This window comes from Gopherus flavomarginatus, chromosome 9 (genome assembly GCF_025201925.1).
Source record: "Gopherus flavomarginatus isolate rGopFla2 chromosome 9, rGopFla2.mat.asm, whole genome shotgun sequence".
NCBI classification, from domain to species: Eukaryota; Metazoa; Chordata; order Testudines; family Testudinidae; genus Gopherus; species Gopherus flavomarginatus.
Window position 1 is genome coordinate 59365287 of NC_066625.1, and position 24015 is coordinate 59389301.

At 43.0% G+C, this 24015-nt stretch overlaps 1 protein-coding gene across 4 annotated transcripts in view; it reads right to left on the reverse strand.

Annotated features, from left to right (window-relative positions):
- The window catches only part of TLN2 (talin 2), a 357752-nt gene that overhangs the window by 159750 nt on the left and 173987 nt on the right, over positions 1–24015 (reverse strand). For all 4 annotated transcript variants that reach the window (XM_050966960.1, XM_050966961.1, XM_050966962.1 and 1 more), the window contains 8 exons: positions 23029–23158; positions 21366–21518; positions 20902–21044; positions 17914–18041; positions 12113–12176; positions 9716–9820; positions 6392–6547; positions 4871–4972 (listed from right to left, as the gene is read on the reverse strand). In XM_050966960.1, coding sequence (XP_050822917.1) covers positions 4871–4972; positions 6392–6547; positions 9716–9820; positions 12113–12176; positions 17914–18041; positions 20902–21044; positions 21366–21518; positions 23029–23158 — 981 coding nt within the window. The remainder of the gene's footprint in view (positions 1–4870; positions 4973–6391; positions 6548–9715; positions 9821–12112; positions 12177–17913; positions 18042–20901; positions 21045–21365; positions 21519–23028; positions 23159–24015) is intronic.

Consider the following 24015-nt stretch of genomic DNA (forward strand, 5'->3'; position numbering starts at 1 on the left):
GGAAGGGATGGTATGATGGGATAGCTTAATTTTGGCAATTGATCTTTGATTATCAGCAGATAAGTATGCCCAGTGGTCTGTGATGGGATGTTGGATGGGATGGGATCTGAGTTACTGCAGAGAATTCTTTCCTGAGTGTTGGCTGGTGAGTCTTGCTCACATGCTCAGGGTTTAGCTGATTGCCATATTTGGGGTCGGGAAGGAATTTTCCTCCGGGGCAGATTGGCAGAAGCCCTGGAGGTTTTTCGCCTTTCTCTGCAGCGTGGGGCATGGGTCACTTGCTGGTGGATTCTCTGCAGCTTGAAGTCTTCAAACCACAATTTGAAGACTTCAATAACTCGGACATAGGTTAAGGGTTTGTTATAGAAGTGGATGGGTAGGGTTCTGTGGCCTGCTTTGTGCAGAAGGTCAGACTAGATGATCATACTGGTCCCTTCTGACCCTAAAGTCTATGAGTGGGGACTGCTGTCGAAGAGGACTCCTTCCAGGACATTCCCAGGGTCGGACCACCATTGGAGCAAGATGAGTATCGTTGCAGGAATGGTGACCTTTTCCAGGTGGTACCTGGACTGGGAGTAGACAGTCGCCAGCCATTGCTGCAGGGTTCGCATCTGAAGCCTGGCGTGGCACATCACATATGTAAATGTTGCCATGTGACCTAGTAGGTGTAGGCAAACCCTGGCCATGGTCAGGGGAAATGCAGAGAGTTCCGTGATGAGGTCTATCAGTGCCCTGAATCTCTCCAGCGGCAAGAACACCCTGGTGCAGGCTGAGTCAAGCACCGCTCCGATGAACTCTATCCTCTGTACCAGAACTAACATGGATTTTGTGTCGTTCACCAACATGCTGAGGGGACGGCATGTGGCCAGCAGCACTGCAATGTACCCTTGGACCTGGAGTTTCCCTTGACGAACCAGTTGTTGAGCTATTGATAAATCTGGATACCCTAACGTCGGAAGTAAGCCGCCATCACGGACGTGCACTTGCTAAATACCTGCGGTGCTGTCGCTAGGCCAAACAGAAGGACCATGAACTAATAGTGGTCAGGACCTACCATGAACTGGAGGAAGCGTCTGTGTCCCTCAAAGATGGCCACGTGGAAGTACGCATCTTTCAGATCGAGGGTAGCGTACCAGACTCCTGCATCCAGGGAGGGGATGATGGAGGCCAGGGAGACCATGTGGAACTTCAGTTTCACTAAGTAGTGGTTCAAGCCCTGCAGGTCTAGTATTGGCCGCAGACTACCGTTGGGATTAAAAAGTATTGTCAATAGAACCCCTTGTTCCTGTACTCCACAGTATCTACCTCCACCGCACCCAGCTGCAGTAGACCTTCTACCTCCTGTGTGAGAAAACTCTCATGAGAAGGGTCCATGAAGAGGGATGGGAAGGGGGGATAGAATGTAACTGAAGAGTGTAACCCTGCACCCTATATTGAAGACCTATCGGTCCAATGTTATAGATGCTCATGCTGGAAGAAAGGTGGTTGCCAAACAGAGGGGAGGAAGGATCCAGGAATCAGTCCAGTAGGTTGCCCTCAGGCGTACCCTCAAAACGGGCGCTTGCCCGTCTGCTTACTGCGGGTCTTGCATTGACTGCTGAGCCTCCGAGGAAAGACCAGAGAGAAGCAGCCAAGAAGCCCTGCGCAATGAGATGGCCAATGCCATGGTATAGGCGGTGGCGTCCGGCCGCAGTTGAGCCCTCATCAAGGATCTCCCAGAACTCCTTCCTCGAGGCCTCAGGAAGGGCACTCTTGAACTTGGTCATGGCCTGCAACATATTAAAATCATAGCAGCCTAGGAAGGCCTGATGGTTGGCCACCTGCAACTGTAGACTGGAGGACAAATAAACTTTATGCCCAAACAAGTCTAGTCTCTTTATTCTTAGGGGTAGCTCCCGGTTGACCTTGTCTCTCTCTGTGGTTGACTGCCTCTACCACTAGGGAATTGGGAGCAGGGTGGGTATAAAGGTACTCGTGACCATGGGATGGCCCACTTGGAGATCAAAGGCAAGGAGGAGGTGGTTTGCCAGAGGGCACTTGTAATTTCACAACCCCCTCATGTATGGGCAAGGCTACCTTGGCCACAGCTACAGGACAGAGAACATCAAAGAGGGAGTCTGTGGGCTTCTCTAAGTCCTCCACCTGGCCCAGGTTGACAGCAACCTTCTTTAACAGCTCCTGATGCACCTTCGCATTATCCTGGGGAACTGGTGGAGGGGGCCCCACTATAGCCTCACCTGGCGATGACAAGGAGGAAGCTGGTACCAAGGGGTCCTCCACAACCGGAGGCGGTCAGCAGCTTGCTCACCCACTTCCTCCTGTGCCTGCGGGGTGCCTGCTACCGAGGCCTCTTGAACCGGAGGGAGATGTGAGAGGGCGTGAGCCGGTCTCTCCAAAGGTCCAGATACCGAGCAAGCTGCCTGGGAGGGCTGAATGAATGGGTTCCATGGGTACCTCTGGCTGGCCACAGAGTCTGAGACCACAGGTCTGGCTGTGGTGCGATCGATGTAACTGTAGGTATCGGAGCAAGGTAGGGAACCTTGCTCTAAACCCGAGCTAGAGCCAAAGCAGTTGCTCCCTTGCGACCAAGACAGGGATGAGTGGTGGCTCTGTCCCGATCCGTACTGATTGATTCTCCCGGAGTTGGATCTGGCTGACCTCGACAAGCGCCAGGATTGGGGACTAAGTGACCGGTGGTGCTCGGTGGATTCGTGATGGCCCCAGGTCAGCCATCTGCACCTCATGCTTGAAGAGTGAAACTAGGAACCAGAGCAGACTTGGCGTCGTGAAGATGTAGCCGCACGCGGTGATGCCGCACTGGAGGATTGGCGACGGTTTGGAGAATGGTACCATCGGTTCCTCAACCTGTCCCTACAGCGATAACAGTACCGTGGAAATTCCAGGCGCCGACTCCGAAACTCCTGCTGGGGGAGGGGAGGCACATGCCTCCAGAGATTTGCGCTGTTACTGGCGAGACACGCCTCGAGCTTCTCTGCCCTTGTCGGTGGTCTGAACACTGGATGGGGCTGCAAAGCTTTTGCCTATCACGGTCAGAAGTGTTTCGGATGCACAAGGGCGACTGTTGGCAGGACGTCCCCCATGACAGGGACCATTGCCATAGATGTGGAGACTGTGGTGGTCCAAACACAGGTTTACCCCATGACCAGGACCCCACAGGGGCCAGAGTGGGCAGCACTGGGAGGGATATAATGTCTTGCGCCGCTTGCAGAACCTCTGGGGTGGATAGCACCTGGAACTGACAAGGACCTCCGCCAATACCCGAGGTAGCTGGTGGGGAGTGGGTTGGGCTACACTGCTGACCTGAGGCCCAAGATCCCGAAGGGGGTGAAAAGGTGCCCAAGACAGGGCCTCAGTCCACCCAAGACTTGTCCTTTCCCTTGCAGGAAGCTGGAGATCTTCCTCGCTCCCTCTTGTTGGGTTTCTTGGCCGGAGCCATGGAAGAGGACCGGTGCCGGCTCGCAGATGGTACCGGCAGAGCGCCGTGCACCAAGCTCACAGTGCTCGGCACCGAATCAGAGCGCTGCCCCAACACTGCAGTAAGGGCAGACTCCATAAGAAGCACTCTCAAGTGAATGTCACACTCGTTCTTCATCCTGGGCTTGAAGGACTTGCAGATTCTGCACTTATCCCTAATGTGCCCTTCGCCTAAGCATCATAAACAACTGTTATGTGGATCGCTTTTACAATGATCACAGGGCTTAAAATCTGGGGTTCGGGGCACACCCCATCCTGAAGTAAAGTCCCGTTTGGTACCTACTAACTCTCTAACTAACAAACAGGGAAACTAAAACTAGAGGGAAACTATATACAATAATATACAAGAGTTAAAAGAGTTCGAATGAACGAGAAGCAACAGTGCTAGCTGAAGCAGCAACACTTCCATGCACTGTCACTGGTGGCAAGAACAATCTGAAGGTGGAGGGGACCAGAGGCACCTGTATGCTGTGGCATATGCGCCCCACTCCAGGGGTGCCAGGGCCAGTCTCCTGCTGAGGGAAAGACCTCTGGCACCAGTGCATGTGGTGAGCACACATACCTAAGTTGAATGGACATGAGCAATCACTCGAAGAACGCTGCAAGTTTCTACTTAAACTAAAATTTGAGCATTAAGTGCTCATTAAATTTGTAACTGACAATGCTGGCTTGAGCCAGTCTTAGAAAGAGAGTTGTGATGAATACTGGCAATCCACCCCAGCCCCAAACTGAAACACTCCTGATATTCTAGGCCTGGAGTTCCCCTAAACAAAAATCCTCAATCCTACTGAAATTCCAGTTGTCTGTCACTTCTCTGGCATGAACATATATTTATAATGGATTATGTTGTAGTTAGGTCTAAGCCTAATAAAATATGTCAACACCAAGCACACAGTAGTATTTAAGATACCACAGATTTCCCACAGAAAGTGCTTAGAACACAACTAGTAATCATGTGGCATTTGTTGGCAAATGCTAACTTTTGTTGTAACCACTATAGTTATATGGTTTATTCTCTACAGTTAAGAAGAAAGCTTTAGGCCATTATTCTCTTGATATAAGACCACTGACATGTAGCTGCTTTCCAGAAGATTATCCACTTAAATGCCCAAGCATGCTGAGTTAAGTCTTCTAACCTATTCCCTCAATACAGCTAATAGTTTCAATATTACTTCCATAAACACATCTTTATAGTAATTAACAGGAACTATTTTCTAGGAGTTCTTGCTACAAGCAAGTCACAGCAAAGAAAAATTATATCTAGTTAGCTTCACAAAAGAAAGCGAGCTACTGCTATCAGGTAACCTATCTTCTGTGAGAGAGACATTACATTTATTAATTTTACTGCACTTTTACTGACATCCTAAAGTTTTACCTTCTTCAATATGATATCAATGTAACCTGCAATTAGCTGAGAGATCTGTTCTCCTTCAGTGGTTTGTACTGAGTAGTAACTTTCTTGATATTCACCAAAATCCTGAGGGGAAAAAAGGTATAACAAGCAGTTCACCCTTGGGAATGAATTTAAATAAATGAACATCAGATGTATTAAGATGACCAAAATTAGAGATATAGGGAAACACATTTTTAACTTTCTTTGCTTTTAATCCAACAAGCTCATATCTACCATATAAGGATCAGGGTCTACACCAAAGCCAAAACCCAATAAAAGTAGCTGAAATTTCCTTTTACCTTTGATGTCTTATTATAGCTAATGGCTCTTATGGCAGATAAAACCATTCCAGGGCTCCACAATAAACTACGTGAGGGGAAAAAAAGCTCTTTCGACTGGATTCATTTCATACATTTATGGATTTTAAGGCCAGAACGGACCATTACATCATATACTCTGACCTACGTGTAACACAGGCCACAGAATTTCACCCAGTACCTTTCCATTATGCCTATTAACTTGTGTTTGACTCAAGTTTTTCTTCCAGAAAGGCATCCAGTCTTGATCTGAAGACTTCAGACACTGAAAATCTACCACATTCCTTGGCCGTTCGATCCAATAGTTACTTACCCTCACTTAAAAATGTGTGCCTTATTTCTAATTTAATCTTGTCTGAATCAACTTCCAGCCACTGGTTCTCAATCAGGGTCTGAGGTCCCCTGGGGTGGCTGCAAGCAGGTTTCAGGGGGTCCACAAAGCAGGGCCATGCAGTGGGGCTTCAGCTTTCTGCCTGAGGCACAGGGTTGAAAGCCAAAGCCCCACTGCATGGGGCTGAAGCTCAGGGTGCTGAGGCCCGCCATCTGGGGTGGAAGCTGAAGCCTGAGCAATGTAGCTTCACAGCGCCCTGGGCAATTGCCCTGCTTGCTACCCCTAGTGCTGGCCCTGGCTTTTATATGCAGAAAACCAGTTGCTGTGGCACAGGTGGGCCATAGAGTTTTTATTGCGTGGGGCCGGGGGGTTGGGGGGGCGAAGAGGGGCTCAGAAAGAAAAACGTTGAGAACCCCTGCACTAATGGAAGAGCCTCCAGCACCTTCTCTCCATGAAGGTATTTACACCCCATCATCAAGTCACTCCTCAATCATCATTTCGATAAGCTAAACATATTGAGCTCTAAGTCTCAAACCGTGAGGCATTTTCTTTAGTCCTATTTAGTTTCACAGCCTGTCTGTCACTCTTATCCTGCACTCTGAAAACCTTGATTATTCACAACCAAAATTAGCAGATGTCAGGCAGATGGCTCTTTAAAATAGTGCTTTGGATAATCAGGGTCAGGTTATGTACATGAGACAGTTTGCTGGCCGTAAGAAAATTGGCCCAGTTGTTTCTTGAGGACTAAACTAAACTAAACCCTATAGGGCCAATCAATTTAGTGCATCAGTCCATGCTCCTTTCCCCATGACAGACAGAACCCTCCTTCTCTGTAACAACATACAGAAAGAGTACCAGAGTGAAGCTTTTTGGAGAGGCAGCCCAGCGCTTCACAGTTGTTAGTGGCCATTCCTGCAACACCTCCTTGGTCTTCTCATCCACACGCATCACTGAGTCTTTGGTGATGCCCAGCAAACGAGGAACAAGCTTGTTCTTGCCCTTCATTTTTTCCTGTAACGGAAGAATCAAGTATTAGTTTTCATTTACCAACTGGCATATGTCAGAGGGGAAAGGAGGAAGTAGACTGGTAATGACCGTGACTGGATACACTTACATAAAGGAAGAACTAGACTCACTGCAGAGGATAATTCACAGGCCCAAACTCAGTTTCTCTGGACATGGCAAGTGCATAGATTAATTTAATGTTCACACATTGCTAGAAGTGTTTTTCATTCATTTTCAAAACACTGTGTTGTATTCAGAGCCTCAAGCATTCACTGTCTTTTTTTTCCATCTTACCTACAACATGGTTAATTAAATGCTCAGAGGGACTCAGTCCAGAGTTATCCTCTTAAAAAGACAACTCTGAACACACACCAGAATTAAGTGATAGGATACACATCTCCAGTGACTTTTAGACTATTGCTTCACTCTCCAATGGCCCACACCTTGTGCAGTAATTTACACTGGTGTGATGTGACTATCACTGCCATTGCGGTTTGGTAGCAACTTACAGTCACTTTTACTCGTTGAAGTGACTATCCAAGCTACAGAACAATGGAGCGTCACGCTCTATAGCTATTGCTTGATTTTCATTACAACTTCCTTCTACGTGGTCCACATCTATCCTACTTTGCTTCTTAGATGCAGATATTGCACTTAGCATAACTTGGAAAGAGATGTGAGCCAACAGATTTCATACAAAATTCTACTCATGTTCAAAGCTTTACTCGGGTCTTGGGAATCTGTCTTCACCCTTAATCTGGTACAGCTTGAAGACATTAAACTGCAATTGACCTCAACTGTGCAATTCAGCACAAGTAACCGCTTGTGGTAGGGAGAAGAAACCTCCCTTCAAATAAAAAAGGCATTTTACAATCCAAGTCTTCGAAAGTTTCTTTCAACTACCCTGGTGGTGATATTTTTGTAAACTAGCTTTCCAATTTAAAAGTTACATTGTAAACAGTTAACATGACACTTTGATGACCAGTGGCAGATTAAAGACTAACAGATTTATTTGGGCATAAGCTTTTGTGGGTAAAAACCCACTTCGGTTTAATCTGAAGAAGTGGGGTTTTTACCCATGAAATCTTCCACCTAAATAAATCTGTAAGTCTTTAAGGTGTCACTGGACTCCTCATTGTTTTTGTGGATACAGACTAACATGGCTACCCCCTGATACTTCATTCAAGGACCAACTCCCAGCCAGAAAAACTAAGAAGCATGTTAGGCAATACACTGTAAATTAGCTTCCAAAGCCTTCTCTCTGTAGAATTTCTGGTAGTGTTTTATGAAGAGAATGAAGATTTAGCAGGGAGCAACAAAGATTAAGGATTCAGAGGTTTACAGGAGGCAAAGTCAGCCCCATTTATTACACATCATAGCTCTAAAATGTTTGTTTTACTAACCATTTAAACAACTTCACCCATGTAAGCATCACTATGAGGGGGTCTCTCTAGGCTGACAGGTGCTGTCTCTCAAGGGCTGAGTATATTGCCTCTCTAGCACTTAAAGTCCATAGAGCAAAGACCAAATACCAATTTACTGTGCAACAAAAAAATCAATCATGAGATGCAAATGAGTCCATATGTTCTGCTCCCCTTGAATTTATTTTATGTCGTGGGCTACAGCTAATCAACTCCTATTTACGTCCTACGGCCTTTGTTAGATATCAGACCTGAACTTCAAATTATTCCACCTTACTCTCACACACTTCTTTCAGAATGATTCAGTTACTGTTTGCTTCAAGCTACAAGGAAAATCATGGAGTTAAACTGACGCATCCATTAAAATGCAAGGGTAAGCGTTTCTATCTTCAGCCCAATGACCAGTTAGTCATCGCTGAAAAATTGGACTGAACTCTCAACTTGATTGTTTGCTGTAAATGTTCATGCTTGTACAGTTTTAATATTTTAGTTACTGAAAATTGCAGAGATATTTTCAGAATAGCTTCTAATATACAACTTCATGATTAGCTGACGAAACCAGTGTGAAACCATCATTAGCTTATTGTGCTTTCTAAATAATTACAGCATTTTTTTATTTTAAAATTTATGCCCAAATTAAATTTCATTACTTACGATCCCGAAGAACCATTTAGTTCTTCATTCATAAATCACTATATTGGAAGCCACTTAACTCACTTGCAAAATAATTTAATGCACTGAACAGTAATGAAGTATTTAGGTTTTGCAAGAAAAGGAAACGAATTTAGGAAAATGGAATAAATACATACAGAGAGCAAAATCAAATAAGCATGTAATAGGCATCCCTGGGAAGATGCCAAATGCACACGGTGTTTTCTCTCCAGTGGATAAAATTAATTCTGGCCTCGATGTCTGAAAACCACCACTTCAGAGGTGAGATTCTACTTCAGTAGGTCTCCATAAAAAGGTGCCTAATACGACAGTCACTTCTACATAAGGAGCAAAAGCTAATTAATGATGTCAAGCTTTTAGAAAGTTATCATCCATTGCACTTTCTGCAGAGCACCTGAATGTTCCATCAGCTTAAGTGGAATTTGTAGGTGCTCAGCACTTTAGAAAATCAGGCCACTGGATGGATTCAGGATCCTAATTTTGGGAGCCAAGGATGAAAAATCTAGACTGCAGTTCTCTTCTTATCTGGACCATCTCATTGAGAGAACACTAATCAAGCAATGATTCAAGCCTTGTTTAGCAGCAGCAAAACAATTCTATATCTGCCAAGTCATGATTTAGACATCTTCTCCCAATTATAAAATTACTGTGATTTTAAATGCAGAAAATTCAAGGCCTTAAGGTTATGGCTGTATGAAATGTAAGAGAAAATAACTGCACAATTGAGAATATGGTTCTTGTAAGATGCAGAGATTTTAATATGCACATTCAGGTAAACCTGTAACTCTCAAGCAGACTTGCGGTGTTTTTCTAAATGTTTTGAGGGGAAAATATTTTGGTAGGTCAATTAAAAAAAGTCAAAGCCTGAGAAAGGCTGCCTTTGACCCTGCCAATTGAATCTAGCACAATAGGGCCCTGATCTGATTGGTGTGTTACCACAATACAATTCAGTGAGCTCTCTTTTTAGTGGAAAAGACTGCCTTACAGGCTCAAACCTTGGATATGAAAACTTTGCTTTCAGAAAGTGGTCTGGGGTAATACATAATCAAGCACATCTGTTGCCAGCATAATCCAAACTTACCTTAACAAGAAAAAAGGACACTCCGTATGTCCTGAGGGAGCGTGCCAGCTTCACATACTTGACTTTGGCTTCAATTTCAGTCATCTCTCCACAGTTCTTGTGTTCCTAGAACAAGAGCTCAGTTTTACTTTGTATAACTTAGACTGAATAGAAATAATGCCCACTGGAAACTATGAAAGGAGCTTTTAACTGATCGGGGCTGCTTTTTAATTGTGAAACTAATTAAATCAAAATATCACTGGGCTGAAATGCTAGCAAGGTAATATATTCAAATTTTCTGACACAAAGAATTATGGAACAAGCTGCCCAAAGGGGAGTTTCTGCCTAATCATCATCAGTTATGTTTATCCCTCAAATCATGGAAGTTTAATATCCCTTCAAAAAAATTTCAGATCTTACATAAAGCCACTCTGGAGATTCACAGCATCCACACAAATGACCAATCTTTTAAAAATCTTGCTACACTTAGCCCATGATAGGCTGTGAAATTCAATGTCATATGATTGTTGTGCAACACAGCACTTCCTTCTATGAGTTATAAGCTTGACACCTGTCATTTTCATTGATCTACCTTCGCTATACTATCCATTATTTTGTATATTATCACCTTTTTTTTCCCCCACTCTCCCCCCAAGGTAAATAGCCCCAATTGTTTCTTTCGCTGAAGGGTTTTTCCACGTCCCTAATCATTTTGATACTTGCTTCTGAACCCTCCTCTCTCTGTTGTATCCTTTTTTAGATATTGCCATTGGAGATTAAGAAAACTTTCCATGTGAGGCCATACCTTGATTTATACCTAAAGTTATGCCATTATCCATCCTATTTTTGCACACTTTAATTTTTTTTTTTTTCGACAGCCACTGTCCATTGAAAAGGGATTTTTAACCACAACAAGACAGCATCTGTTTCCTAGTGGTTACAATTTAGTTAGAAGTACTCAAATACTAATAGTTCAATACTGGTTCCAAAATACATCGCATTGCATTCAACACAACTACGTTTTAGTCACTGTGACATCCATTCACCTAGTGGCACTTCAGCCTTCAGCTTGTTGAAAATGGAGCATTTATTTCTATGTTTTGTCTCTTGGCCAGTATCTTACTCATAGGAGTCCTTTACCACCTACCTCACGACTACTTAGTTTCCCTAATAGCCTCTTGTAAGAGACTTTCCCAAAGGCATTTTGAAAGTCAAAAATAATGTTAGCTGGTTCCTCTTTATCCAGTACTTTGTTGATGTGCTCAAGCAGTTCCAATATCAAGTTCCATACAGAAGCCAAACTGGTTCATCCCAATGATGTTACCTTCACCTAGGTTTTGAATTCTTTTTTAAACTATCATTTAAACAAAGTTACCTGAGACTGATTACTACCCTATTAACTTCACTGTTACTCCCCAAGAGCTTCTTGGACCAGTCCCTTTGCTCAACTAATCCTAATCTCCCCCACCCCTCTTCTCTTGGCCCTCTCCCTCTCAGCTCCTCATCCCAGCCAATCTCACAATTCATCCCCTGCTTCCAGCCACTGCCTTCCTTTAACTTAATATATTGCCTTTGTGCCTTGCCCACACCTTCTGTTATCTCCTTCTCCATCCAGCCTGGAAAAGGGTTGGACAATCACAACTATAGTTAGCAGTAGTAATTCCACCTACAACAAATTCATGAGTTAAGGAATTCCATGACTGGGAGTGCGAGGGATAAAAAGGATAGCACTTGACAAACTCTAGCAGTGCATAATTAAAATTATGTTCCATGCTGAGATCGTATGTCACTGCCATTTTCTTTCATGATGTGAATAACCATATATCAGCTCCTAACTTCAGAATTTTCCAAGCTAGATAAAATTGCTCATATACTTAACGTGTTGCCAGGTTTATATATTAATCAACACTGACACATGAGTGCAAGACCCTATAAAACATTTCCTGCAGTATCAGCATGTTGTGTATTTGATCATTTCAGTCATTTACAATTTGATCCTTCCCAGCCACCTTTCTGAATTCAAGCATTTTCCAACAGAACTCTGTCGTATACAACGCTTGAAGCTCACGCTTGAGCTATGAAGGTATAAAAAGTTCTATGGATAAAATTAAACTGACCTCCCTAAGCGTGCTTCTATTTCAGTGCCAATGCATATCTTCATGATTCAACATAATTGAGGAAAAGTTCTAAGGAACTTTGAACATGCACTGAAAAGAGAATAACCTTCAACAACAAAAACAATGGATAATAAATCTGCCGATGGAAGAAAAGAGAGGCTGTCAGCGTCTTTACACTTGAGTTAGTGAGAATTTATTATGTAAGCGGAGGACATGCACAGACTACAGAGCTGTGGAAAGCAAACTCTTATTACTCTTACAAAAGACAAGAGACTATTAGGTTTTTCAGTCTCATAATTACCTGAAATATTTTCTTTTCAGCTCCTCTTTGTTTGATGTATTCTTTAGGCAGGAATTCTTTCAGACTGGAAAAAAAGTACAATAGTTAAACAATGGCTTTGCTTCCCATTACCTCTTTGCCAACAATAAGCTCCTTTGGCTCCTAAAACAGGCATAAAATACCATATGATGAAAGAAGACCTTGACTGACTAACTTTCAGAGGTGAGGTTAAGGAGATGAACTGGCATTAAAAATAGCCATTTCAGCTACATCCTCATATGATGAGAATTCATATTTTTCTGGCTGACGAAGTAAATAACTGGGATTCTTTCCTTCACTAAACCTTCTGATAGATTTCAACAGTTTGAAATAGTGCTCAAAAGAGTTCATATACAGATGTTAAACATTGATTTTATTTTACTTTAGGGACAGATATCAAAGCATGAGCCAGCTATACATCTGCAGTTCAGTCACTACCTCTGCTTTCCAGCAGCACTAGTTTATTAATGTGTGCACTAGTACCTATTGCTCCCTGTAGTGGGATGGTCACCCACTCCTGCCTTAAAATGATTAAAACAGTATGGGGAGAGGGCTGTGGCAGGGAAGGAAAAGCGGGGCTGACTGGGGAAAGCAGCCTCAGCTGCGGGCCATGCCCCAATCAGGCCAAGGCTGGCTTAATGAGAGTCCAGTTGATCCTTATAAGAGGGCTGGGGCCAGAAGCCAGAGACAGACTCTCTCTAGCTTTGAGAGGGAGGGACCTGGCTGCAAGAGCTGAGAGAAGGTACCTGGAGTGTAGCAGGGCTGGGGGAAGGCCAAGGGAGCTGGGGAGCTCCAGCCTGGAAACCCCCCAGGCTCTGGCCTAGTGGAAGACCAATTAGGTACTGGGGTTGCAAGGGGCAGCCCACGGGTAGGCAGAGGCAGCAGGTCCAAACCCCCCTTGTCTATGATGAGTGGATTTTACACTGCAATCTGCCCCAGTGAACAGGGGCTAGATGATGACTGGCAGTAGCCCACGACTGAGGCAAGGTGGGGATAGAGGGTTGAGGGTTCTCCTGGGTGGGGAGACCCTGAGACTGCGGGGGTATTGCCAGGGGGCAGCACACCAAAGACAAGGGGCACTGGGTCCTGGGAGGAACATGGGGGCCAACGGCAGCGGGACACCGGCCGGCAGAGGGCGCTCCGGAGGCTAGAAATGCTAATTCCCTGAGACGACCAGCAGGAGGTGCCACAGCGGTGAGTCCCGCACCACGACACTCCCCATCTTTCCAGAAGTGTTGGAAGAATAACATTTTTATCCACAAAAGCAGTTAAGTGGATGCTTAATATCAGTATATCCTGAAAACAAAGTAACAAATAACCAGTTTTAATTTCTGTGGCACTTAAGGTCTCAAAACATGAAGTGAATTAAATGTGTTCAGTCCCCAAGGTGGAATTTAAAAAGCTCTCAAATCACAAAAATCTCAGCCCACTTGAGGCAGATGTCAGTCTAAGGGCAGCCACTGAACAAGATACTCCAGAGGTACCTCCTTCCTCTTATGCACTCCTCTTCCCATTCTCACTCCAGGGCCCCAATTACACACAAGAAAGTGAAGGGCAAGTCACCCATTAAGCACCAGGCAACTATTATTATTGCTACCAGTCATTTAAATTAGTCTTCGGGATCATTATCTTGTAGGGCTTTGTAATTACAGTGCACTATACAGGTACTGATATCATGGATGGAACGAAGGACTTATTGTAATATTAGCTATGTCTACACTGCAACATAAGCCCAGGATACAAACTTAGGCTCCAGCCTAACCCCACCTTCCACCTACACACACATTGCACTAACCAGGGAGCGGACCCAGAATATCAAGACCCCAAGGGGATGGAAGTTCTGAACCTGAGTCAAGCTGGGACCCCGCGTTCAAGCCATATTGTTTTGCAGTGTAGCCACAGCCCCATTCTACTCATGCTCTGGGAGTCTGCCAAATGTATCCCACAACGCCGTGGGCTGACTTTCTTTGTCCTCTGGACAGTCAACTTTGGTGGAGAATCAAATTTTCCTACACCGCACCAAAGGGCTAGAGCTGACTCATTTTAGGAAGTTATTAATGATCTGGATGATGGGACTGATTGCACCCTCAGCAAGTTCACAGATGACACTAAGCTGGGGGGGAGAGGTAGATATGCTGGAGGGTAGGGACAGGGTCCAGAGTGACCTACGCAAATTGGAGGATTGGGCTAAAGAAATCTGATGAGGTTCAACAAGAACGAGTACAGAGTCCTGCACTTAGGATGGAACAATCCCATGCACTGCTACAAGCTGGGAACTGAGTCACTAAGTGGCAGTTTCTGCAGAAAAGGACCTGGGGATTACAGTGGATGAGAAGCTGGATATGAGTCAGCAGTGTGCTCTTGTTGCCAAGAAGGCTAACGGCATATTGGACTGCATTAATAGGAGCATTGCCAGCAGATCAAGGGAAGTGATTATTCCCCTCTCTTCTGCACTGGTGAGGTCACACCTGGAGTATTGCGTCCAGTTTTGGGGGCCCCTCCGACAACAGAAAGGAGTGGACAAATTGGAGAGTCCAGTGGAGGGCAACGAAAATGATTAGGGGGCTGGGGCACATGACTTACGAGGAGAGGATAAGGGAACTGGGCTTATTTAGTCTGCAGAAGAGTGAGGGAGGATTCGATAGCAGCCTTCAAATACCTGAAGGGGGGTTCCAAAGAGGATGGAGCTAGGCTGTTATCAGTGATGGCAGATGGTCTCCTGCTCTCAGCAGCAATGGTCTCAAGTTGCAGTGGGGGAGGTTTAGGTTGGATATTAGGAAAAACTATTTCACTAGGAGGGTGAAGCACTGGAATGGGTTACCTAGGGAGGTGGCAGAATTTCCATCCTTACAGGTTTTTAAGAGCCAGCTTGACAAAACCCTGGATGGGATGATTTAGTTGGTCTTGCTTTGAGCAGGGGATTGGACTAGATGAGTTCCTGAAGTCTCTTGCAACCCTAATCTTCTATGATTCTAAGTCTGGCACATTGGTGGTAGGACTCAAGCCCACATAATGCCATGTAGATGTTGGAACCACAAATTGGGACTCAGGGTTCAACAATTCTTAACCCGGGGTTACAAATTAGTGTAGATGCTCAAGCCCTAAATTAACAAACCCAGAGGCTGCTGACTTGAGTTCTAACCAGCCCTGATCTTACACTGCAGTGTAGATATACCTACTGTTTAAAATTATTTTAATCCTACTTCTGAAGAAAATACATAGTGTTCATCTATGCTGTGACACTATAATTGAATCTTACTTGGCAGTTCATTTAATTGTGCTAACAAACCACCTAAATATCACACCCCAAGTACACTGAAATCTCTTTAATAGCTCATCTGCTGAACTATTCATTCAGTCCAACATGTAATAGCAAGCAGCGTTTAAGTAATTTAATCCTGTACAAGTTTGCTCCTTCACTTGCTTAAGATATTAAATACATGCTGTCAAAGTTTGATATTTGTCGTGAGCATCAAGAACATTTTTCTAATGTTCATTAAGAAAGAGAACATCACAAAGGGGGAAGCTATTGCTTGTTACAAAATAGCTTGGATTAAGGGAGCTATGTGATTGGTTACTGGTTTTGCTTAGAGACCAAAAATCTGGGTGGGTAGTTTAGCTACTTAATACTCCCCTCTTATCTACATACATACGAAAAAGGGCTTCTTTAAGACCTCTCTAATAGCTATTTTCTCAAATTTAAAAGCACAGTCTGCCCGCATAGGTGCCATGCAAAGCTTAAATATTTCTTCATTCAGATATTTAAGATTTGATCAACCATGAACTTTCACGGTTAATACTAATGGAAATTTATTTTGGCATGTTCTATAAGGAAATTCCAACAACCAGCATCTAAGTGTTAACAAAATGCAGGCAATAATCTTTATTTGCCAAGAGTCATTTATCAATGACAAAAAAGGATACTATTAAGGAACTCTCCCTATAAACATACTGTAGATATGGTAAACTAAACCAATCTGTTTTGGAAAAATGCTGAAAAGTAATCAACCCTATTTGCTTTATTTGTTTTTGTATAAGCAGATGGAATCTCTTATAGAAGCCTGTTATGTGTTGAGGTCACATTGTTTAGTCAATGAACACTGCTCAGCCCTATTTCAACTGAGCTGTAATGTGCAACTTACATGCAACTTAAACTCTTTCAGACTTAGATTAAACATATCAGTATATTTCAACAGAAAAAATAAGAATACCTGGAAAAGCTGATCAAAGAACATTAACTGCATGTTATGAACAGGCTAACGAAATATACATGCAAGAATTAGCATGCGCCTGCACAATGGATATATACTGTTTGTATCAGTGTCACATAAAATGCCTCACTATTCTGACTGAATTATGGCTAATTAAAATCATTTCTAAGAAAAAACCCTAGAGATAACAGGCTCTTTTTAAGTTGAGCTGTATGTGTATTCCACTAGAGGAAAACTCTCCTCTCTCCCCTAAGATATGAATTTCAATTATTTATATATTGTTTGTCAAAGATAGAATCATACAATCCTAGAAACATAGGGTTGGTGAAGGGACCTCGAGAGGTCATCAAGTCCAGCCCACTGTGCTGAGGCAGGAAGAAGTAAACCTAGTTCGAATACTGCAATGGATTTTGTAGTTTAGAGAGTTACAGAACGTCTGCTATAGGCTGCACAGTGGAAATCTACATTCTGCAGGTTGTGTCCAACACCCAGAGAGCTGCTGGGTACAATAATTTTTTTATTCTTTGGAAATAACCAGGAAAGACTAAGCCCAAAAAGGTTATCAGTAGCTGAACTCTGTTGGCATAGCACAGCAGTTTTAGAGAAGTTAAATGAACTCTAATATGGGAAACCCTACTGTGATGGGAAAACTAATTTCTTAAAAAAAAAAAAAAAAAAAAAAAGGAATAATGCCTTTAAAAAGGAACAACTACTGTGAACATTAGACCCAGGTGTCATAACCTTCACTTAGTATTATCTTAGCACAAGGGTTCTCAAGCTGGGGTCAGGACCCCTGAGGGGGTCGCAAGGTTATTACATGGGGGGGTCACGAACTGTCAGCCTCCATCCCAAACTCCGCTTTGCCTCCAACATTTATAATAGTGTTAAATATATTTTTAATTTATAAGGGGGGTTGCACTCAGTGGCTTGCTACGTCAAAGGGATCACCAGTACAAAAGTTTGAGAACTCCTGTCTTAGCACTTCTACAGCATCCCACTATATCACATCACATCAGGCAGGGAATATAAAGACAAAGGTCAAACCCTGAAGAAATCAAGATGCTGTTATGTAATTGTTATGCAACCAGTCTCAGTAACAAGTAATGAGGACCAGGAATAAATTAAGTCTATTACATATAGTGTTTTCTAAGACATCGGTAGCTCTTTAAGTAAAGAGTCTTTGACCAATCAGTAGTGAGACTAAATACAGATGGTACGCAGGAAGTTTGATTACTCAGATTAATTGGAACCGAAGGATATTTGCTTCTGTGATTTGTCTGCATAACTGAGCATCATGTAACAATTATTGTAACACTTCCCTAAACCAACTAAGAGTTCCTGACAATCAAGGTTGAAGCACAGTATGTTCCAAAGCACACCACCATTTTTAGGAGAGTCTCTCGAATATCTTAAATCAAGTATAAAGCTCACTAAAGTAATGATTTAAGAAATGGCACTGACTGATCAAAGATCAGTGTAAGAAGACAGAAAGACAGAACACATCCACTGTTTTATGCATTGCTGCATGGACAGAATGACACACAAATTTAGAAATTAGCAAAAATGGTTTACTCTAAAAATCCAGGTTTGTGTTTGTGCTCTACATGAGGTCCAAACTGGATTTGTGCTTGAAAGCCTCCAAACTCGCAAGCCTTCTCAAAGGATACCGGATGGGAGCCATTCAGAATGTCATCTCGAGCCTACAAAGGTAAGTAGAGACATGTCAAGCTCATCAGAAGCTTTGAAATTCCTGAACAGTCAGAACACGAGACAAGAACCATCAAGCAGCAAGCTTTCCTGTCAGAAAGTATCTGTTATTCTGTTGTGAATATGTTTATAACTAACAAAATAAACAAAGGGCCAGGTCCTCCTCTGGTGTAAATCTGCACAGTCCCACTGAGGCCAAGAGAGCTGCCCCAGTTTTCAAAACTGAACCTCTTGCCTAAATATTTCATGTGATTTATATACAATATACCCTGCTCTAACAGAAAGGAAAGTTATCTACCTAATTAACATGGAAAATACTAACTGCAAATGTATGAACAGTGATGGATGACAGCCACCTGCATTTTCCTTTATTGTCACGTGTGTAAATTTAGTGGTTGCAAAAGGTACTGGAACACCAAGACTGTTTAATGGACCCTTTAGATATAGTCTGTCTACACGGACCATAGGTTGAAAGCCACTGGTCTAAGGTAACATCAACGGGTGCAGTCACCATCTACCTCATTAGGGAAAGTCCTGATGATGGGGAAAGAGCAAAGACATTCTTTGGTGCAGTGTAAGTCTCTGATTTCCTTGGAGTGTGAGGGGTCCGAGCCACTTGTACTGAACTGGTCAGAAGAAGGAGACTTCGTGTTCCTACAACTGGTGGCGGCAGCTCCAACTGCACTGGAACTGACGGACCCAGATAGTACTGATGGAATGGGTGTCACTGGAATGGGGTCTGGTATCAAAGAAACCCTTCCTTTATGGGTGTTAGAGTCCTGGCCCTGGGACTTTGCATGTCCCAAGTCCTTAGAGTTTGATAGAGTAGGTCTGCTCAACCTCTAAAGATTCACGATTTCAGAGATGACTTAGGAGGAGACCTATTCTTATGTTTGTGTGAGTGTTCTCTGCCTTCCCAATGAGACCCCAATAAGGAATCTGTGAGTTCAGACTCCACTGTAGCAGAGTAGGACCTTGTGGTGGGAGGTGTACTCAGTGTAGATTTAGGCTGATGTACAACAGGTGCCCCCCTGTCCTGGGTCCAACTGCAGACTCATGACCTTCTCTATGCAGTTTTTTCTAAGCCAAAGTTCCTGTGCATCACAGGTACAGCTAGGGAAAGAGCAGCAGATATTACAACTAGCTGTAATATGTACCTTACCAGAACAGTACAAGCACTGCATATGGTTGTCGCTGACCAAGAAGGAACGGAGGCAGGACACACAAATCTTGAAGCCTAGAGTTCCTGGTGCAATTTGAAAACTCTAATGGAGTATCTGGGTGGGGGAGGCATCCACCAGGTAGAGATTCTATCTAACTATAAAAGCAGCAAAGAGTTTCAGACGAAGTGGGTATTCACCCACGAAAGCTCATGCTCCAATATGTTTGCTAGTCTCTAAGGTGCCACAGGACTCTTTGCTGCTTTTACGGATCCAGATTAACACGGCTACCCCTCTGATACTATCTAACTATAAAAACTTTACTAAAAGCTGTAACAACTATTAAAACTACTAACTGTGGAAATAACTATATATAAAAAGCATGAAGGCAATGTTTAATATTTACAGAACGAAGAACCCGAAGGAGAGCTCTGAACACTGGAGGCTCCAACCCAGGCCATGAGGTGGTAAGAAGGAACTGGAGAGAGAGCTGGCCTGCCCCGCCCTCTCTCTCCTTGGTTGGGGGCACAAGAAGAGCAAAGGCACATGCACAGGGCAAAATTCTCCAACTCCAGAGGCAGAGACAGGTGTATTCCCAAAGTGGAATACAGACAGGGACCAACCCTTGAAGAACTCTTCTCTCTCTCAGCCTGAACAGTCATCTGATGGCAAACTTTCAGTAATCATGGACCAGGTTCAGGAGGACTGACTTATTAGTTAATCTCCATACCACATAATTAATTCCTAGGAAGTGATTCTGTGACTGTGTTCATACTACTGATGCATTACAACATGTTTTGTTAGAACCAGTTTGTCTATTTTAGACACAATTCTTATAAGTCAGCAGTAAAACAAGTAGACTTTAAAAGCAGGGGTGCGTTAAGAATTTAGCTAACTATTCCCTCTGCAAACTTTACCCATCTGGCTCAGATATTTTTTGCCTTTTTCCAGTAGCCCCAATGCCCCTGTGAAAGCCAAAAAGAGTTCAACTTTAAGACATGGCAATTATGAGAACTTCAATGATTATGAAAATTAAAGGGAAAAAAAACTGAAACCTGCTTTTATAATGAGGACAGGTGCTCTGGCCTCTTTCTCAAATAATACGCAACTGCATCTCTCATCTCAATATGGTCAGCTGAGTCATTATAAACAAAGCCATAGAAAATGGGAAGCGTGATTCTATCATGAAAATGCATACCAAGACACAAAGTAACTTCAAATGCCTTTTTTACACTGGTCAACACATCCAATTAGCTCGTTTTAACAGTAAATCATTTTTGCAGCTGCCAACACCTCAACTAGTCTGGAAAAGTCAAGCAGCATTATTAATGATGGATAATTCTGAAAATTTTTCCTGAGGCAGTCTGCCTTCAGTTAACACACAAAAATCCACTGTCTTCAAATGCTGCAACTCCCCTGTTCACACAATTATGTGTGGGGTTGCAACAGATAAGCGAGAACAAAATTTGGCCCTGCAACCCAGACATCAAGACCTGCTCCCAACTCCAGAAACGAAGCTCATGAAAGAGATACAGAATTTCCCCAAGTTCCAATTCAAATACAGGGCTGAGATGGTAAAGAAATAAGAGCATGTGGTAGCTAAACACACAAGCAATTACAGTATTAGCTATAACAATGCCATGCAGAATTCATCAACAGGATGGAAGAAGTTTCTCTGCTATACGTACTATACCTGAACATAAAGCAAGTTTAGCTGAACAGGATCTCTCGAATCTACATTCTGGTCGGAATAAAAGAATTTTCGCCTCAGCAGCAGTGTTTCATTTTCATCAACTCCTTGTTCTCTGAATGTTCGACTATGATCTAGCCAGTTTACTGGAACAGAAACACAAACATCTTATAATATCACAAATTTATATTTTACCTTGCAAAAATTACCCTAAACCAGGGGTTCTCAACCTTTTTCTTTCTGTGGTCCCCCCAGCGTACTATCAAAATTCCATGGCCCACCTGTGCCTCAAAACCCATGTTTTCTGCATATGAAAGCCAGGGCCAGCATTAAGGGGTAGTAAGTAGGGCAACTGCCCAGAGCCCCATGCCACAAGGGGCTCCTCAAAGCTAAGTTGCTCAGGCTTCTGCTTCAGCCCCAGGTGGCGGGGCTCAGGGTCAAACAGCCCCTTGGGTTACAGTACTCACAGTCATCATCTGTATGAAGCTTAGCCTTCAACTTCTCCATTTTTCTTTCATCTCGTAACAACGTCCTGTCTTTCTTAAGTGTACCTGTGCCCTCCTCCTTTTTCTCCTCAACGCTTTCCTGGATTACAGAGTACTCTTCATAATTGGTTATTCCTACAAGTGCGAACACAGGATAAGCATGCAACTCCAGCAGTAAAAACATGAAAATGTAACATATACTAGGACAGCAGGGAAGAGTTTATTCTAAATATCGTTTAAAGTGTAGTATATTTGAAGTTAAAATCTAAGCACATTCCAGAACAAGTGCTAAAATATATTATTATGTGAATTTATCGAATATGGTACCTAGTTCATCTTTCCAATAAAAATTGGCACCAAAAGCACAACATCCCTCTATCAGGCTCAGAAAATTATTCTTCAAAAAATTATACACTCTGTATGTGGAGTTGATTCAATATTTACCTTTCATCAGTCTCAAGACAGTTGCTTTCTTAAAATATTTAAATCTCCTGAGAAAGGTAACCAGGTTAAGCTCTCGTGGATTTTGAGCAGAATCAAGTTCCAGAACTGAGACCATGTGATGGAGAATTCTGGGTCATGCAATTTCTTCCTTAAGTATGGGCAGACAAAATGTGGCAGAGCACTGGAAAAGAAAGCCTCTGAAACACGGGGAGTCTAGGCCACTTTAGCGCTTTACAGACGTTTATCCTCACTATACATTTCACATGAAACTGTATCGAGTGCCTGTGTAGAGCACTTAGTCCAAGTTTAAGCTGCTCTCATTTCTTTGTCTTGCTTGTGTTTTCCAGGATTTGTTAAGCATTGACAATGTGAGTTCTGCTATTCAAGACAGAAAGAGTCTAAGAGGACTAAGGAGCCATACTGTACACCAGCTGCTCTGAGTGGCTTCCATGGTCAACTCCAGACCGAACACAATATCACAGTGAAGTCTACAAGTAACAACAATATGGGTCCCCATGGCTAGGCATGTTTGCGAAACGAGCAGATGAAAATGCAAGAAGGCATTTCTGGTCACCAAGCCATTTCTTTACATCACCTGGAGAAATGACCTACTTTTTCACTGATTACTAAATGGTAGCAGTTTTTCATTGTGCAATTCATATTTAAATGTAGTACCCAATTCAAACCAGCATTAAAACCCTAGCATAAACCAGTCCTGTATGTCTTTAGTGATCAGATAAATAAAAATAGAAGCCTTTTCCACTCAATAAGATAGAAGAGTAAATTCTATCCTTGCTTAAACATTAGTTAGGCACGAAGCTAGTTTTACTTCACGACATCAAAGAAGGGAACCGTATGTGGAAGAAATAAATATTGAAATATTTAAAACATTAGGTGTCAAATAACATACGTGCCTCTAACTGGTGAGTGCTATCTGGTAGCAAAACCTTTAAGGTGTAAATCCCCACTGATTCACACAGGAAGGCAGATGCAACCTCTTTATGGAATGGGAAAAAAGCCATTTTGATTATTTTAATGCAGCGTAACTGATGCTGAACACTACCTATTTTCAAACAGGCATAACAAGGCTGATGTTGATAAATTGCTGTATATAACATGCACAGAATCCTGAAACCCAAGGTAAAAACCATAGAGAGGAAAAAATCATATTCTCTTAGAGATTCAGACCAAGAAATCTCACCTATCCTGCTGCAAATGGTAACCAGCAATTCACCAACAGTTTTAGAATCATCCACCATAACGGTTTTCACTGATCCATCCAGCATTCGTATTTTCTGAGGTCTCTGTTTCTTTTTGTACTCCAAAATATCCTAGGGAATAAACCACACAAAGAATTACACAGCTTCAGAACAATTCCAAGCCTGTAAACCACTGATATAGCTGAAATCTGGACCAAGTTGAAGTTTTAATTTGACAAATACAACAATATTTTTTAAGAACTATTTAGACAAACTTTAAAAGCTTGTTGCCTGCATCAGGGGCTAGTTCTAGTATTGACAGTCAACCGTGCTTTAGTTTAAAAACTCTGTAAGTGACTCTACTAAACCCTATTATTCAGACCTTCAATAACCCGCTGCAGAGTCTTCGTGCCAGAATGGCATGAAGAGGATCTAAAAGCCCTGGATGCTCTCAGAAGATTTCCCCAGTACAGGTACTGTGAAAGACCAGCCATAATGGTGCTCAGGACCCCTCCCAAGCCCTGGCATACTGGGCATGCTGAGGTGGAGCTAGAGTCAGGAAGGGTGTGTCAGGGGCAAGGCTGCAGCACTGCAGAAGTTCTGGCCAGCTGTTACTTAGGCCCCAAGGATTGTCCAAACTACTCCGGTGGTCTCCATGGCCCCTAGAGCAGCGCACGATTGGGTAGGCATTAAGGTGCTAGTTCTGTACTGCACCTCTCAAAGGCTCAGCACAGAATCTCACCCAGGAGTTCAAACCCTATTAAAAATATCAGTTCACTTCTGCTTCCACTCACACGTAAGAAAGAAAGGATAATCCCTTCTTTGGAATGAAAATGCTAAACCATCTCCTGGTACCTTACCAATGTATACGTTTGGATGCAAAATGACCAATATTTGTGTCTCACACAGAAAATTAGTGAGTATTTTTCATTCTTTTAGCTGAGTATTCTGTTCTATGGTGGGTTGCCAACTCTGACACTTGTGGGATA